The sequence below is a fragment of the Ahaetulla prasina genome, chromosome 5 (assembly GCF_028640845.1).
Source record: "Ahaetulla prasina isolate Xishuangbanna chromosome 5, ASM2864084v1, whole genome shotgun sequence".
NCBI classification, from domain to species: Eukaryota; Metazoa; Chordata; class Lepidosauria; order Squamata; family Colubridae; genus Ahaetulla; species Ahaetulla prasina.
Genome location: NC_080543.1, coordinates 93,238,387 through 93,257,407, shown reverse-complemented (window position 1 = coordinate 93,257,407; position 19,021 = coordinate 93,238,387). Strand labels below are relative to the sequence as shown.

Below are 19,021 nucleotides of genomic sequence, written 5' to 3'. Positions count from 1 at the left end.
TTTTTTTCCCTTTCCAGTCTTTCTACTGTAACAACTATTACTTGCATGGTTTGACTCTCTTCTGGAACACCAAATTGCAATAAAAAATTCATGTACCTTTCTACTCCATCTAAAGCAGAAACAAATCAACAGGCAGAAGGCAGACTTAGGTGTGTTTGCAAAATGAGGAATGCCTGTAGATTATGTTTCAGCCTCTATATGGAAGAAAAAGGTTGAGAAGCTGACCTTCAAAATTGGGAAGGTAAAAACTAACTGAGACTGAGCTGGGAAAAGCTTAAAAGATAATAAATTAAATAACACCCTGATAAAATGCAAAGGAAGAGAGCATCAAATGCCAATTGTTAAATCTACCATCAGTTTGGCAGCAGATTGCATTCAGAGTTAGATAATAGTCTCAAAATGTTTGGAAGAATAACAATGCAATGAAATTAGATGTTTCAGTGAATGACTGAAGGCATCTGTTGTGGGAAATAGTATGGATTATTGTAGCAGTTTTTAGATGTTCTGCAATATATCGGTAGCTAATCATATACCAATCAAGAACTCTGTTGGTAAGTGACAAAGTAATCAGATGTGATGTCAGTTGTGGCAGTTGCCATCATTATGCAAGTCCTACCCAGTCGTAATGTCCCTTAGTCATACAATAGCCATTTGCAGTCATTTGCAAGGCTATCTCCTCCTGGCTTCTCCACCGACTTTGCTTGTTAGAAGTAAACAGTGAAGGCTGCAAACTGTGAACATGTGACTGAAGGAGGCTGTAAAGGTCACTATCATGAGACCTGATAGTAGGTACTCCTTGTTCAGCACCATAACTAGGAAAGGTTGACAAACATTAAACCAGGACTATCCATATAATCTTTTAAAGCAAGGATAGGCAAGCTTTTAACTGGAAGCGCTGTAGTGAGCAAAGGAATATGGTGAAAATGAATAGGATAATGACTTCCCATTTTTCTTTATTTCTGGAGGTTATCCCAACAAGTTAGCCTATTTTAACATTTAGAAAAGAAATTTATGGCAGAGTTCCATAACATTACAGTGGGACTGAATAGTTCAAAATTTATCACATTATGTTAACCAAGCTAAATATTTTGTGAACTTAGCCTATGTGTTTCCTACTTCAAAGTAGAAAAAAACTCTTATGGCTATGGGTTGATCATCTCTGCCCTGTTTCCCAAAAACAAGACATCCCCTGATAATAAGCCCAATTGGGCTTTTGAGTGCATGCACTAAAATAAGCCTCTCCTCCCCCCTCCACTCCGCCCTCCGAAAATAAAACCTCCCCAAAAATATTTAAACACAGAGCTGGAAATCGGGTAAGATGGCAAGAAAAAATCCATCTTGCTCCACGCACCCCAAAATAATAAGACCTCTCCTAAAATAAGGCCAAGTGCTTATTTTGGGGTTCAAAAAATGTAAGACAGGGTCTTATTTTCGGGGAAACACGGGTATGATAATCTATAAAAATAGTTTGCATTGTATTAGAAACTTTAATATTACTGCCTACATTATAAAGACAATTAGGGTACCTAGAAAATTGGATACAGAGATAATTTCTCTTGCAAACATGTCTTGACTTTATACATAATTGAAACAGTGATTCTTAGACCAGGAAGGCCAAACAATACTTTAAAATTATAGTAATATTTAATTCAGAATTTTGAGAGAACAGAGAAAACCCTTAGAAAACTGTTAACTATTGAATAATGACTCATCAAAGTATAACTCTTGAACAGTTAAGAGTCTGAAGACAATTTATCTAAAACATAAGTAAACCCTTGAAACATGTATAATTCTAAGGTGGTAAATGTAAGCTGTGTTCCCTACATACTATTCCACAATAATTCCAGCTTCAACTTTAATTGCTACCAATGAGATACAAAAACAGGATTCAGATTCACCAGTTATATGAGAAGCAGAAAAACAGAAGACCTTTATTCTAAGGGTATTAACCGATTACCTAAATCTGAATAAACATGAAGCATTAATTATTTTTATCTTACATCATACTTTTAAAATCTCATTAAAATCTTTTATTTCCAAAGCTGATTACATAGTTTAAAATAGTTTTCTAAAGAGAACATTCTATTGATTAAAAAATAGCAAACGGAGTGTCTTTAAAAGATAAGCTGAGCAGCTTTATACTTTCCTTAGACAAAAACATTTCAAGCATACTCCTATAATAAAATTCACTTTCGTTAGCAAAAGTAAATAAAGATCCCTTATATTAAGCCTTTAAAACAATTACAAAAACTGGAGAAACGCAAAGATTTATGCTTAAAATAGTTGCATTGCAAAGTGTTTTATCAAAAGTATTTAAAAAGTAGTCTAAAATCTGAAATTTGTGTACAGTCATTGAGTTTGAAAACAACCATTCAAACATTTTAGTTGACCGTGGAAAGCAATGAAGATCAGGGCAGTCTCCCTTAGGCAACAAATCTAGTTTCAAAATGTGCTGCAACTGACCATTATTTTCAAAAGATCATAGGTCTTTTCTAGTTGCTGGCCAAAGACTGATGAATGGGAGGTTGGAAACAGCGGACATGTTCCACCGGTGTACTTTCTCCATCACCAGATTTCAAATACTTGTCCAGTGTGGCAATAATTTCATCGTTCAGGATCTGGAACTTACGAATTCTCTCAACCATTTTTTTTAAAGGCTACAAAATGAAAATTATAATCAGTAAAAGGCAGATACCAAAATGAAACACAAAGTGAGAAATAAACCATGGTCAAACCTACCACATTCTTGATGACTTCATCTTTGCCATCATGCTTCTGTACTTTCAGTAAGTGATAACAGAAATCGAGCACATCAAATCGACGCTGCTGTCCCAAAAGCACAATAATCATACAGCCAGCCCAATGCAGCCCATCTCCAAAACATTGTCTACGAAGTAAAAGTGTAGAGAAACCACTACATTATATTTAGTAGTCACTACATATAATACTGACATACATAATAATCCTGACAATGTTCTGCAGAATTTTGCAATATCTTTTTATTATATGGTGCTGCTAATAAGTTTGCAGTCAAAGACTATATTTCAGAAATGGATAGGGCAGGATCCATTCAGGATGGGATTTTAGATTTAGGGGTGAAATGGATGCCTTAAGCATCTGTCTCTTTAACCATTAAAAATTGCAAAGAAAGAGCCAAATATTGGATTTTATCTACTTTGTCTTGGCTTTTTTGAATTCTGTGGATTTCGTGTTGGCTTTTTTGGGGATCAGAAAAACATAGCCATTTCTGCATCCTTGCCTAATACTACTGTATGCTATTTTTGCCTCAGTATTCCATCTTTATCTTCATACAGTTTTAAAGAAATAATTACATGAAACAGAAACATCCCAAAAACTATAAAACTGATTTGATAGCTCCAAAGTTTAGATGCTGAAAAACAAAGAATCATTGTAATCATAGTCAACTGTGTATCAGATTATCATTTCTGCATTTATCAAACTATATTTAAAATAGTATTTTAACGTGTTGGTCTAATGTAGTTATTAAAGTCTTAAGACTTTATCATCCAAATGAGTAATGCAGCTGTAACAACATTAATATATAGTTTACTGATATTTGCAAGGGGATTAAGAGTTTAGTAATACAATAAATTCTTAATTCCTTTGTTATATCATAATAATATCTAACTTCATAAATAAATAAAATAAATAAATAAATAGCAGTGCCTTTGCCAGTATTTGAATACATACTCCACAGTAAATTCATGGGTTCCCACTGGAATACAGTATACAAACTGCATTGCACTCCAAAGGCGGTGAAATTCCACACACTCATCTACGTGCATCACACCATTGCTAGGGAGAGGGCCACGCCATATGGGATCATCCAGGAATATTCGAATCCTTGTTAAGATGACTTCAAACATAGAAAGTCCACAGCAGAGACGCTCCTTAGTTAGCAAATCTCCTTCTCTTGCGATGGCAATTTGCTATAATTGCAACCAACAGTACAGTATCAGTCTATAAAGAACTTATTAATGTGAAAATGAGCTACTGAGTTTCAAATAGGATGGAAAATGATACTTTCCCATTCTATTTTAAATGGTTTTTACTTAATTACTGAAATTTAGATGAAAGTCATACAAAATAATGTATGTGTAACTAACATTTGAAAATAAAATGTATACAATATTAACATATAACCAGCTCACTCTTTTAACACATTAAAGCTACTTGATAGAGAAATATACTGATCCATCTTCAGTTTCTACAATTGAAAGCCTTCAAAAATTGACAAAGATTCAAATCATTCTTTTAACAAAATGTATTATTTTCTTTTCACCTGCAGAAGGTGATTCTCTTTGCTGAATCCCAAGCTCATTAATTCTAGAATTCTACATAAAAGTGTCATATTTTGGTGAAATTCCACATTATGTTTACATCATTAGCTATTATGTTTTCTCAGTGTTGTATTAATAGATGTAGTCACTGAATCCAAAAAGGGCCTACTAACATTTGAAATATTTTTGTTTCTTTCTCACATTTTTCCATATATTTTTTTCAAATCAACCAAATGTTTATCCATTAGTTGCAACAGGAATTGATCAACTGGCTTGTTGCCTAGCCCAGAAGTGAGACACAAGAAACTAGTACTTTGCACAAAATTGGAAAACAGAAAAAAATTCCTACAAAGGGGGAGCTAATTAAGAAAATATTAGAATGTGCAGAAATGAGTAGATTAACATTAGCAATTAGAGGGAAGGAAGAATCAGAGTATTACAACATACGGGGGCAATTTTATCATGTTAAATATAATTTTGTATATTAAATCTTACATAATTATGTAAGAAGAAAGATAAATATGTACTAAGAAAACGATAAATGTTGAATATGATGACACAAAAAAATTGTGCCCAAATGTTACACTGATTGATTAAAGATGAATTGTTTAAAAATAAAGATTTTATATATATATATAATATATATACAGTCATGGCTGAAATTGTTGGCACCCCAGAAATTTTTCCAGAAAATCAAGTATTTCTCATAGAAAAGTATTGCAGTAACACGTTTTGCTATACACGTTTATTCCCTTTGTGTGTATTGGAACAAAACAAAAAAAGGCAGGAAAAAAAGCAAATTGGACATAATGTCACACAAAACTCCAAAAATGGGCTGGACAAAATTATTGGCACCCTTACCTTAATATTTGATTGCACACCCTTTGGAAAAAATAACTGAAATCAGTCACTTCCTATAACCATCAATTAGCTTCTTACACCCATAATTTTGGACCACTCTTCCTTTGCAAACTGCTCTAGGTCTCTCTTATTGGAAGGGCGCCTTTTCCCAACAGCAATTTTAAGATCTCTCCACAGGTGTTCAATGGGATTTAGATCTGGACTCATTGCTGGCCATTTCAGAACTGTCCAGCACTTTGTTGTTATCCATTTCTGGGTGCTTTTTGACATATGTTTGGAGTCATTGTCCTGCTCGAAGACCCAAGATCTCGAACGCAAACCCAGCTTTCTGACACTGGGCTCTACAGTGCAACCCAAAATCCTTTGGTAATCCTCAGATTTCATGATGCCTTGCACACAGTCAAAGCACTCAGTGTCAGAGGCAGCAAAACAACCCCAAAACATCACTGAACCTCCATCATATTTCACTGTAGGTATTGTGTTCTTTTCTTTGTAGGCCTCATTCCCTTTTCGGTAAACAGTAGAATGATGTGCTTTACCAAAAAGCTCTATCTTGGTCTCATCTGTCCACAAGACGTTTTCCCAGAAGGATTTTGGCTTACTCAAGTACATTTTGGCAAACTGTAGTCTTGCTTTTTTTATGTCTCTGTGTCAGCAGTGGGGTCCTCCTGGGTCTCCTGCCATAGCGTTTCATTTCATTTGAATGTCGACGGATAGTTCGCGCTGACACTGATGCTCCCTGAGCCTGCAGGACAGCTTGAATTTCTTTGGAACTTGTTTGGGGCTGCTTATCCACTATCCGGACTATCTTGCCTTGCAACCTTTCATCAATTTTTCTCTTCCGTCCATGCCCAGGGAGATTAGCTACAGTGCCATGGGTTGCAAACTCCTTGATAATGTTGCACACTGTGGACAAAGGCAAATCTGGAGATGGACTTGTAACCTTGAGATTGTTGATATTTTTCCACAATTTTGGTTCTCAAGTCCTCAGACAGTTCTCTTCTCCTCTTTCTGTTGTCCATGCTTAGTGTGGCACACACAGACACACAATGCAAAGACTAAGTGAACTTCTCTCCTTTTTATCTGCTTCAGGTGTGATTTTTATATTGCCCTCACCTGTTACTTGCCCCAGGTGAGTTTAAAGAAGCATCACATGCTTGAAACAATCTTATTTATCCACAATTTTGAAAGGGTGCCAATAATTTTGTCCAGCCCATTTTTGGAGTTTTGTGTGACATTATGTCCAATTTGCTTTTTTTCCTGCCTTTTTTTGTTTTGCTCCAATACACACAAAGGGAATAAACATGTGTATAGCAAAACATGTGTTAATGCAATACTTTTCTGTGAGAAATACTTGATTTTCTGGAAAAATTTCTGGGGTGCCAACAATTTCGGCCATGACTGTGTGTGTGTGTGTGTGTGTGTGTGTGTGTGTGTGTGTGTGTGTGTAAAACTGGGACTGTGCAGATGGCCACCTCCCTGTCTCCCCATCATCAACACCCCTGCCCATCACCCAGGTCCTTGCCAATACTGCCTCCCCCCAGCTGACAACCCCCTCCACTGACACAAGTGCAGGGACAGTCCACAGACGAAATGTGGCCTGCAGGCCGTAAAATGCCCAGGTCTGCCCTAGCCTGATGTTGTGGGCTGAGAGTGACTGGCCCAAAGTTACCTAGCTGGCTTTTAAGCATAAGGCAAGGCTAGAACTCATGACCTACTGGTTTTGAGCCTGGTGCCTTAACTACTAGACTAAATTTGCTCTCAACATTCCAAATAAATCTGTATATCTCAAACAAAATGGCACAAAATATTGTCAAAATACTCCTTAAAACATCTTAAACAAATATTTTTCTCATGAATGGAATTGATAAACGAGAATGTTATTTTCTTTTGGAACATATGAAAATTGAATATCCAAGAGTTTTTTTCTCCCAATAACAGGAAAATAATGTTTTTGTAAACCTTAAATATATATAAGTTAAAAAAGGGGGGGCATCTTTGATTCTCACTAACTCATATAGGCATATTTGTGCAGTTTCTTGGTATAGTATGAAAATAGTTTTCAGTCCCTTTTGTTTCAGTTTCCCAGTTTACTTTTACAGCCCAATTCTGCCAAATAGTTTCTCTATCCAAATATTAATTGTGGCCAACCTTATTTAGTGGTCACTAAATCACATAATCTGGCTAGCTGGTGTTATATATGGCACATAACTCTCTAAAATCTGAATTATGAATCCACTGAGATAAAATCTCATTCTTTAGAAATTACATTACTAATTCAAGCAACATAGGATGCCAAAAAGCTCTTTCCTCTACATAGTAATAAGCAAGTAGGTAAAATGGCGGTTCTGTAAAAAACGTAAAGACTACCTGAGGTGTTCCCAGTCTTTCAATCAATGGAACAAGGTGGAGTGGAGCATATTTTGATTCTAGTCTCTTCATTTTAGCATCAAGTCTTTCCCCCTCTAGAAACAGACAAAGAGAGAATAATGTGACTTATTTTTCATTTATTGATGATACTGTTCTTTTATCCCAACTTTCTGGATTCGGAGTCTTAAAGAGGCTAATAAAGCCTGTTTCAGCTTAAAGTTTTGTTTGATTTATTCCACCACCACATTTTGTAGATTTGAGAGTACAAAATAAATACTAACTTTTTATTTCACTCCTAAAATGGAGCTGTGAAGTTTAAACATATATTTGCTGCCACATACTTTTTTTGTATACGCAGAAAAACATCCTAATTTTTTAAATGCACATGGGCATTGTGAAAGAAAATGTTCAATTGCAAATATCTGACAAAGATGACACATTTTCTTAACTACTAAGCAAGAAAGACTGATGAAATTTCATTTTGTAAACTAGTAGGATGTGTAAACAATACAAGAAAAAAAAGGCAGGGAAACTGCTCAAAACAAAACTTAAATGAGGAAAAAATATAAAGTGCAGAAAGTGCCTTCACTTCATTAATCACACTAAGTTTCTCCAGCCATGTGAGCTGCTTAATCTATTCTTTGCACAATAGATATGCACCACTTATAACAAAGGACTTATTTAATTCTGATACAAATGTGTGCTATGCTTCATTAGCTTCTTGTCTTGATTTTGCAGTCCCACACTGACAGCATCATTTGGCACGAGTATTCCAGTTGGAAAGCCATAGGAAAAAGCATACCCTTGACATGAATTCTTGGTAAAATATTCTGGAATGGCGCTGCATGCAATAGATCACAAACTTCCTCCAATGACTGCAACAAAGAGAATAAAGATACAACACTAGAAAGCTGTGATAGGGAATCGGACTGCAACACTAAAGTTGTTGGCTGATTTTGAACTGAAGTAGCAATATCCAAAAAAGAGAACTTTTTTCCCATGATTTCCTGATGGAAACTGGCCTGTGCCACCATGTATAGGACCAGTTTCATAAATGAGGATAATGAAAAGGGAAATACTGCTGAGGAACATGGTTAATCCCACTCAAACAACCAGCAGGAATGCATTGATCAATACCAGGGTAGCAAGTATTACATTTTTTAAATGTAATGATCTTTTGGTAGATTTGCCTCAGTCTAAAAGTTTTTTATCAGAATAGCACAGTAGTTTTATGGGCAGAATAAAACTTTATTTTATGAACAAAACAATTAAGCCATATATCAGTTTATCAAAAAGCATAACACAAATTATTAATTTCCATCGTTCAAGCAGCAGATGGAAAGATGTCAACTGGACATTGAATTAAGCTTTTGTTTTCAACATTATTCTAAAATCCATTATCTCCTCTAGGCTAGTTTTCATAATAGAACCCAAAATTCAGGAAAGTAATGACAGGGATTTCATTTTCAAAAAAGGTATCTTCAAAATGTACTGAATTTGATAATTGTTCATTTGGACTTTTAACACTGATGAAACCAGCTGTGCCAGGAGGCTGTTTTATATTCCAACAGCACCAAAAATTCAGGACGGCCGTCTTCATAAGGTAGCAAACATGGTTGTTTTCAGAATATACTTTCAATATGCGGAATGAACGAAGGAAGTACACAGATTATGCTACTGGGCATTTACAGCACAGGTTTTTCTTCCCAATGATTATTCTAGCTAGCTTGGCAGAACTTTCAAATAAGAATATATAGTCACCACCATGCAAAGCCCCCTCTTTTTATACATGTACGTGTCAATGCAAATAAAAAGAGGCAAACTGTCAATAACACAGTCACTACGGCTTAATTTCTTTAGCCACCCATGTAGACACCTTAGATGATATGTAGAATTGCTGAGAAGCTAGGAAAAATTACTGTTGAAGGACTGCTTCTCCTCAGTCTCAAGTATATATAATATTTTTTTAAATTGGAAAACATTTTACGAGCACTTAGATAAGAAGAACCATTCTAATTTTTGAATACTCATGTATCTTCATGAGTGTTTGAGAGCTTCTCTGTAATTTCTCTAAAGAAAGATTTTTATTTTTTATTTTTCAAAGTCCTTTTTCTAAACCAGACAGCAGAGGGCATAAAAGAAATAGAACTTCTCCTTTGAACAGAAAAAGACCCAAAGCAACAGCCGTATTGTGCAAATTTTGAATTATGAATTCTTATGAAAAATGCTAGAATTTCTTCTTCACAATGTTATGTTCTATAAATAACTAAAAAGTATTTGAAAGTTAAGGTTCTTAATTGATGGTTGATTTTATGCCATAAACCATAATCTTTAATGTATGAAGCAGGCAGGGAAACAATAGCACTGGTTGGCTTCTGCAGCAGGGGGCAAATGCTGAAACATGTATGACAATGTCATTATGCAAACAGTCTTATGTACTTGAGACAGAAATATATAAGGATGCATTTGCATGATGGCATTACAGTACATGCTGTATGCTCTTTTAGCTTCACTGTACTGTAATCTGTTGTTGACACTGCTTTTCCACACCTACCAGGCTTTGCTCAATGAGGAGACAGAAGAGAATAGCATTTCCCACTTCTCTCAGATTTTGGAAACACACTGTTTTCAGTTCAGCATACTCAACAATATCCTTGAGCTGATGATGAAAGAATTCCAGAATTCCTGAAGAATGTGGTAATAGGTGAGAGACAGAGAGAAAGAGAGAGAGACAGAGGCAAAGGGAAAGAATAAAAGGTCACATAAGTCAACACTACAGTATGCTGTTAAAAGAAAATTAGTATTTTCCCCTTATATTCATTACAGATAGTCCTCAATTTAAATGATTCATTTAGTTCAAAGTTAATATGGTACTGAAAAAAATAACTTATGACTGTTTTTCACACAACCACTGCAGCATCCACATAGTCATGTGATAAAAATTCAGATGCTTGGCAACTATATTTATGACAGTTGCAATGTCCTATGGTCATGTGACAACTTTTTGCAATCTTCTGACAAGCAAAGTCAACAGGGAAGCCAGATTCATTTAAGAACTATGGCAAGGAAGATCATAAAATCGGGCAAAACCCACTTAACAACAGTTGTGCTTAGCAACGCAAATTTTGGACTGAGTTGTCGTCATAAGTCAAGGACTACCTGTATCTAGATAAGGAAGCCAAAGTTGTGATATTAAATCCCGTAGGCTTAAATTCTATTAAGACAATCTCTTTTCCCTTAAAATACTTCAGGATACCAGGAGTGATGCCTTCTTGAACTGTTGTTTTTCTCTCTCATACATATAAGTAAAAATATTATGGCTGGTTGGGGAATTCTTAAAATTACCAACATTGGACACTCTTTCTCTAAATCTTGAGATTGTTGTTGTATCAATAGTCAACAAAGGTCAATTATGGAACCCCTGATGCCCACAAAATATTTTGGAGGAAACCTGAAAATATATTAACCCAATCTATCACAAACTGAAAGCTAAAATATAGCAATATTAATCTTTTTAAACCCTACTTAAAATTGTTTATTAAATAACCCAATAAAAAGAAGAAACAAACATTCATTATTAACATAATTAAAATTGAACTTACCTGGGGAGCCATACTCATGTCTAGGCAACCTACAGATTTTGGGCATTACTTCCATTAAGGTCTTTACATACTGAAGAATTGTGCCTTGTAACTGAGAAAGCAAATATAAATAATATTGCTAAATAAGCGTAAATTGAATAAAGCATAAATTGAACTGGGTTCATAAGACACAAGCAATGTTTTAATTGTACTGCCATCTTAAGCAGGGTTCATTTGTATAAAAATGAGAACACTGCCATGTGAACAATGCTTCAAAGTATACACGTTTATGATAAGACATACAAGTGCAATAGTTGTACAAAAAGCACAATTCATCTCTATATAGGTACATTTGTGTATTTAAAAAAGAGTAATGATTGAGTGAAAACATAAATTGTATTGTTTACTGCTAATACAAGATGTAAATTTAGGCAAATTAGCTAGATATGACTAAGAATACTTTGATGATATCCCCTGGAAAACAGTGGGACAAGCTGAATTCCCAAAATGAAATGGTAGAAAGATGTCAAATATTTTTAATTAATAAACTAAAACTTCCAGTGACTTTCTTCTTTCATCAATACTATAGTATGAAATTTTATATTTCAAGGGAAACAGCCCTAGATTAATGTTTATGCTTCTAAGAATCATATAATTAAGAATGATTTTTACACAAAATTGTAATTCCTATTTTCATACTATCTCAGTCAATTACAGTCACTGGCATACCCAGAGATACTCCTTTAATGGCTGGAGCAGTATGAATTGTGATCTAAAATCTGTGAAGAACATAAAATTCAAAACCTGAGTGATTAAATGAACCTGAATAAAGGGTAGCTTTTTCTATTTTACTGAAATAAAAATAATCCACGTACCAGACTCTTGACAACTTTCAGTAATTCTTCCATCACCACAGCAATCCCTTGATATCCCAGTAGTCTGCAGATCACTTTGAAATGAGCGGGGCCTACAAAGTTCCTATAGTTGCTATAAATGCTAGAGTATGCCAGATTCAAAGCCTAGAGAAGAGAACAACGCAAGCCATTCAAATAAAATTAGAAGGTATTTCTCCTTTCATTACAAAATATATTAAAGAATCCTTTCAGAGAATCAAGTTACATTTAATTTTAAAAAGTAAAATGATGTTTGAAATATATGATACCTTCAGTTAAAGTAAAAGAATGAATTTTGTAATTAATTAAATGTAATTAGTCCTGCAGATAATCTGAACCTATGCCATATAGGGTTTAAAGGTGGTAACTAGATCCTGAATTACACTCAGAAAGAAACTGGAAGCCAATGCAGTTTACACAACAGCAGTGTGATATGGGCAAGGTACTCTGAACTATGTATCCCACACTATTCTGGACCAATTGTAACTTTCAGGTGGTCTTTAAGAGCAACCCCAAATAGAGCACATTGCAGTAATCAACTACTCATCTCTTTTTTTAAAAAAAAATCTTGCAATTATTACACTGAATTAGCAAGATCCACATTTAAAAACAAGTTGTTATATGCTGCCCTTTTTCTACAGGTAGATTCAAAATATAGAAAGAAATATCAAATAGCTCTGAAATTGCTAAGAGTTGTATAGTTGAGCGGAAATAACACCTGGATCTCCTCAGTCTTAATCTGACACTCTGCCCATTACATCTGGCAAAAACTTGGCACATGATTTCTACTACTTTATATTATAAGATTTTAGAGATAAAACAAGTTAGAATATGAATTTGCCATTTAATGAATCTAATACACACAAAAATGTATAGGAAAATCTTTTACATGTTAATATCAGCCTAATGTTACAAAGACTGTTTTGCCACAAGAAATATAACAAGATATAGATAATTAATAGCACTGTGAAACAAATTTAAAGATACTAAAGCCCAAATGCCCTTTCTAATGTGACATTTCCCTCCCCCTCAGTCCAATGGTTCAGTTCTGGTGTCACTAAAGAATTGAGTATTATTCACTTGAATCGCCAATGAAGCAAGCAGAGTCTGGCAAGAGTGCTTCAGAATGCCTTTGCATTAGCAAGTAAGAAGAAAGGAAAGGAAAGTTTCCTTAGGAAGCAGGACAGGGTGAAGATAACATAACCCTCGTCACAAGAAACCCCTGTAAACAAAAGGTCAAAGAATGGGATTATGCAAAAAGCATGTAGCAGCAACTATGAACCATAAAGAAATCTATTTGTTCGTTTGCAGACTTTCATTTTTATTTGAATATTTTATGACAATCTCAGGATTTTTACTCTGAGCATAATTTATAGAATGTGACTAGTTGTAAGTATTGGCCAATATTGATAATTTAGGGGGGGAAATCCTGTGAAAAATACCTTCATATATTTGTATATCTGCATTACTTTCTTGAATAGTCAAATTAAATAGGCAATTTAATTATACTGTATACAGTAAAGGATTCTGATTTTGTTGCATTTCAATTTGGAGCAAAGCTAAAAAATATGTATTAAAAACATAGAAATTATAAACTGCAGAGAATTTTAAGAAGTCAAATTCCATAAATTATGTTCCTTGTATTATATCAAACCTTCATTGTGCTTTTTTCCTTACTATAGCATTAAGTAAGTACCACTTGCTTGTAGATTATAAACAAATGTAATATGTCTGCATTATCATTCAGCAACCAGTACTTTTAATTCAGTCAAGGATCAGTTTTACTCTGAGAATGTGCCAACATAAAAGGGTGATGTAATAAAATATGTTTAACAGTTTGGATAGCCTCTTTGCTTCACTGGCAAAACCTTTCACCAAATGAGATACCTTCTAAGAGGGCTACCTCTATTATGATCTCATTTTCTAGAACTAAGGATGAACTTTGCTTTGGAACATAGCGTTCTCAAGCTCCTTTATGTAGAACCAAAACCACTAGGACAAAAGTGGATCATTTTATCTGCCAATGGAGTGGTCTGATAATCAACTTTGAACGGTCGACAACTGCCTGTACATCCTTTCACAAACAAATAAAACAATTACACCCACAAGTTATAGAGTGGACCACACTGAAAAAAGTACTGACTGAAAAATTAAATATAATACGTAGTGCTACAGAATGAAAATTGTCAAACACCTGCTACATGAAAAACAAATAAGGAAAAAATACTAACCTTCGATCCATGTAGATATTGAGGCTGTGCATTGGGCTGCTTGTCTCTCTGGAATTCCTGAGAAAATGGTAGTACTGTTCGAACAAACCTATGTAAACCAAACAAGGCAACTGTCAGGCTCCAAAAACCAAGAAAGACATGTGATTCTTTCAAGTCGCTTTATTTATTTTTCTCACTAATGGACAGAACCTTGTCAAACTAAAAACATTCTACTAACATCATAGAAATATACTCTGGGAACTATTAGGGAGGGCTGTCTTCATCTTTCCCCCCCCCCCCTACACACACACATATAAACTATCTGAACTGAGTTGTCTCTTGATCATCTAGATTGCACTCCCTCCCTGCTGGCAATCCAGACTATAGTCCATCATAGCAACCCAATTTATAATTGTGTAAGTCCCACCTTAGTCATAAAAGCATTTGTTAGATTTATATCCTGCCTTTATTTTAAATTGTCACTCTTAACATTCTTCTATTTTTCCAGACAACAATTTAGTGAGGAATTGAGAGACAAGCAAGAGACAAGCCCTATGAGCTTGTTTGGCTGGGAATGGACTGACATCTGGGTCTCCTTGTGGCAGTCCAACCCCTTAAACACTACATCAGACCTTGTGCTAGTCCAACACTTTCAGCACTACACCTCACCAGATCCTATTCCTGTATTATTATGTGAATTATGAGAAATTTGACTGTGGGATTAATGTGTCATGCAATAGAAAAGCATCACTACAAAAAAATTAAACACTAAGGTATGTAGAAGGTACGTGACTTCACACATTAACTAGAAAAACATTATTTGCTTATAGCTGGAATGCCTTTCAGGATAAAAATCTTTGAAGTTGATATAATTATAATACTATCAATCTTTGGTTTTGCTTTGTTTTCCGAGACTACCCAGTGTATACATGATACATCAAAATCTCACTCAGATATTCATCGAAGTTAGATTAGTATGCTTTATAGATTGCTAAATCAAAATTTAGATTCTAAAGTCCCCTTTTCTGACATATTGCTTAGTCACATTCAAGAGCTGGATCCTTAAGTACCCTTCAGTTTTGTGAAATTGAAGTAGTTCTTAAGAAGAATTCAGCCTCTTTTGTCACATTCAAACCCTTACTACTTCAGACACTGAGTCAGGATATTGACAACTGGTCCTGTACAGTCTGAAATAGTTATATACAAATGTATATCACCAGCATAAAACTGGAGCGATACATGCCAAAACTGGAATACAATCCAACCAGGTTCTTCCATTTGTACAAGACCTTATTCTACTGCGCACAAAAATGAAAATGTAACGCTTACATATATAAAATATTATCACTGCACATTACATGCAAGCACTGTCAGAACGGCTGCCCGTTATTTTTTTTAACCTTAATTCTTTGAATCTACCCAATTGTTCTAAAGCCTTTCTTTTACATAGTTTGTTCTAGTTCAAATGAGATCAAAAGCTCCATTCATATTTGCTCCCTCTGCATTCATGAATAGTGAGGCTATTGTATAAAACCTGTAGGCTAGAATCGAATACCATGCTCCACATAGTACAAACAATTTTAACAGCACAAGCACATATATAAAAATGCACACAAGAGAACACATAGAAATATCTAGTAACTACTGGGAAAGAAGCTGCAAAAAACTAGGAAGCTGCTAGTATTTTAAAGGTCATTCTCCAATATTTATGCCTCGAGCCAACTGCTGAATCTCTTTCTTGAAAATGATTATTTCAATTTTTTTTAAAAAAATAGAAGTCCCTGTCCATAGAAAGCTCTGATAACAAGAATCATGTGCTTAAAACCTCAGAGTTAAGTTGGCTATTGCTTAACAATAACGTTGACATGTAACTATCAGAGCAATCTTTATTACTAGGATCATGAAATTAAATAAAGTATTCAAAAACAAATATTTAAAAATTGTCTCACTAACCTGTTGGTGGACCCATTGTAGCAATAATTAGGAAGGAAATCATAGTTCAGTTCCCAAAAGACGTGAAGAGTGATTCTTCCATAGGGAGCAGATACATTATGATTGGCTTCTCTGAACATAGCATCAAAGCTGTCCAAAGTCATATATCTGCTTAGGAGCTTGTGTGTCATCTTGTTTATTTCTACTAATCCATCCAACTCCTGGTAATTTTTCATGGATAGATAAAAGTCATAAGGAAAGAAAGAAATAGAAAAATCAGAATCTTCTAAATAAATAAAGCATTAGATCTTTTTTAGTGACCATGCACATTAGAAAATTGTTGATCTATGTTGGAATTATTTCTTGCCTACTTATTTCAAACATATATAATGGACAAAGAGCCAGAGTCTCAAATCATTTTTGTAGTAACAGTTTTAAATATATGATACATTGGCTTCCTATCTGACCAGAAGTTCCTAAATACTGAATAGCCTTTAGGATGACACATTTCAATGCCTTTCCCTCAGTTGCACTGGAAGATATTGGAAGATTCTTTTCATGAACTATTTAGGTTCATCTAGACCCGTTCCAGTCCGGCTTCCGACCCGGATATAGCACGGAGACAGCTTTGGTCGCATTGGTGGATGATCTCTGGAGGGCCAGAGACAGGGGTTATTCCTCTGCTCTGGTCCTGTTAGATCTCTCAGCGGCTTTTGATACCATCGACCATGGTATCTTGCTGCGCCGGTTGGGGGGGTTGGGAGTGGAAGGCATCGTTTATCGGTGGTTCTCCTCCTATCTCTCTGACCGGTCGCAGACGGTGTTGACAGGAGGGCAGAGGTCGACCGCGAGGCACCTTACTTGTGGGGTGCCGCAGGGGTCGATTCTCTCGCCCCTCCTGTTCAACATCTATATGAAGCCGTTGGGTGAGATCATAAGTGGCTTCAGGGTGAGATATCAGCTGTACGCTGATGACACTCAGCTGTACTTTTCCACCCCGGGCCACCCCAACGAAGCTGTCGAAGTGCTATCCCGGTGTTGGGAAGCCGTACGGGTCTGGATGGGGAGGAACAGGCTCAAGCTCAATCCCTCCAAGATGGAGTGGCTGTGGATGCCAGCACCCCGATACAGTCAGCTGCAGCCGCAGCTGACTGTCGGGGGCGAGTTATTGGCCCCAAGGGAAAGGGTGCGCAACTTGGGTGTTCTCCTGGATGCACGGCTGTCGTTTGAAGATCATTTGACGGCCGTCTTCAGGAGAGCCTTTCACCAGGTTCGCCTGGTTCGCCAATTGCGCCCCTTCCTCGATCGGGATGCCTTATGCACAGTCACTCATGCTCTCGTTACCTCTCGCCTGGATTATTGCAATGCTCTCTACATGGGGCTCCCCTTGAATGCACTCGGAGGCTTCAGTTGGTCCAGAACGCAGCTGCGTGGGTGATAGAGGGAGTTCCACGTAGCTCCCATGTAACACCTCTCCTGCGCAGACTGCACTGGCTACCTGTTGCCTTTCGGGTACATTTCAAGGTTTTGGTGACCACCTTCAAAGCACTCCATGGCTTGGGGCCTGGGTACTTACAGGACCGCCTGCTGTTACCCCATGCCTCCCACTGACCCGTACGCTCACACAGAGAAGGACTTCTCAGGGTGCCGTCCGCCAAAGAATGTTGGCTGGCGGCCCCCAGGGGAAGATCCTTCTCTGTGGGGGCTCCTACTCTCTGGAACGAGCTTCCCCCTGGTTTACGCCAAATACCTGACCTTCGGACCTTTCGCCGCGAATTGAAAACACATCTGTTCATTCGCGCGGGCTGGCTTAAGGCTTTTCTTTTAAATTGTCTAAGATTTTTAAATTTTAAATTCTATTTATGTTTTAAATTGGGGTTTTTAGATTTTTAAATATTTTAATTTTCGGCCAACTGTATAATAAGTTTCTTAATTCATTTTTAATTGTACATGGTTTATTTTTTATCTTGGCTGTCCACCGCCCTGAGTCCTTCGGGAGAAGGGCGGTCTATAAATCTAATAAATAATAATAATAATAATAATAATAATAATAATAATAATAATAATAATAATAGGTCCTTGCAGAGATGGTCAGATTGGAACTATTGTACAAGTTTTTCTCCACTGCATGTATTACTGAGATGTTTGTAGCACATCTATTCACCCTTTACAGCTAGTCCTGAGTTACAACAGTTCATTTAGTAACCACAATTACAACAGCACTGAAAAAAGTGACTTATGACCATTTTTCATACATGAGACTATTGCAGCTACTCCATGGTCACGTGATCAACTCATATTTATGATAGATGCAGTGTCCCTTGGTCATGTGATCACCTTCTGTAATCCTCTGACAAGCAATGTAAATGGAGAAGCCATTGATTCACTTAACAACTGTGGCAAGAAATGTCTTCTTAATAACATTTACAAGTACATTTATATTTTAGCCTGTTTTTAAGGTTTACAAAATAATTTCCTTTCTCCAGTCTATCTTTTTTAATCATCAAAATCACAAATCACAAGTTCATTTTTTTCTTTTTTCTTGCAAAAAGTCCATGAAGTGATTTCTAGTCACTTCACACAAACATACAGTATTTCCAAAAGCATTACACAACGAAAATACGAGATCTCTCCATTTTATTTATACAGATTAATGGGAAAAAACATCTTAGACTCCATAATTTAAACCAGAATATATACTGTTCAAAGAACCCTAAAATTAAAAGGCCACCAACTGCAATCCTTACATAGACATCCAAAAGAAATTGCTGCAGTTGGAGGTAGTCACCAACTACTGTTACAGAGATAAAATGCAATTTGCAGTGCAGCTTTATCTCTGCTTGACATTGATGTTGAATGTGTCTGGAAATAAT

The 19,021-nt window shown here is 36.0% G+C and overlaps 1 protein-coding gene across 4 annotated transcripts in view; it reads right to left on the bottom strand.

The window, feature by feature from the left end:
* Positions 1 to 1,887: 1,887 nt before the first annotated feature.
* The window catches only part of CYFIP1 (cytoplasmic FMR1 interacting protein 1), a 61,763-nt gene continuing 44,629 nt past the window's right edge, over positions 1,888 to 19,021 (bottom strand). For 3 of the 4 annotated variants that reach the window (XM_058184931.1, XM_058184930.1, XM_058184929.1), the window contains 10 exons: positions 16,170 to 16,369; positions 14,238 to 14,325; positions 11,989 to 12,132; positions 11,135 to 11,225; positions 10,087 to 10,217; positions 8,335 to 8,407; positions 7,533 to 7,627; positions 3,712 to 3,950; positions 2,740 to 2,887; positions 1,888 to 2,657 (listed from right to left, as the gene is read on the bottom strand). In XM_058184931.1, the coding sequence (XP_058040914.1) occupies positions 2,493 to 2,657; positions 2,740 to 2,887; positions 3,712 to 3,950; positions 7,533 to 7,627; positions 8,335 to 8,407; positions 10,087 to 10,217; positions 11,135 to 11,225; positions 11,989 to 12,132; positions 14,238 to 14,325; positions 16,170 to 16,369 (1,374 nt within the window). In that variant the 3' untranslated portion in view covers positions 1,888 to 2,492. Of the gene's footprint in view, positions 2,658 to 2,739; positions 2,888 to 3,711; positions 3,951 to 7,532; positions 7,628 to 8,334; positions 8,408 to 10,086; positions 10,218 to 11,134; positions 11,226 to 11,988; positions 12,133 to 14,237; positions 14,326 to 16,169; positions 16,370 to 19,021 lie in introns of those variants that run through there. The other variant, XR_009155319.1, reaches the window with a different exon arrangement.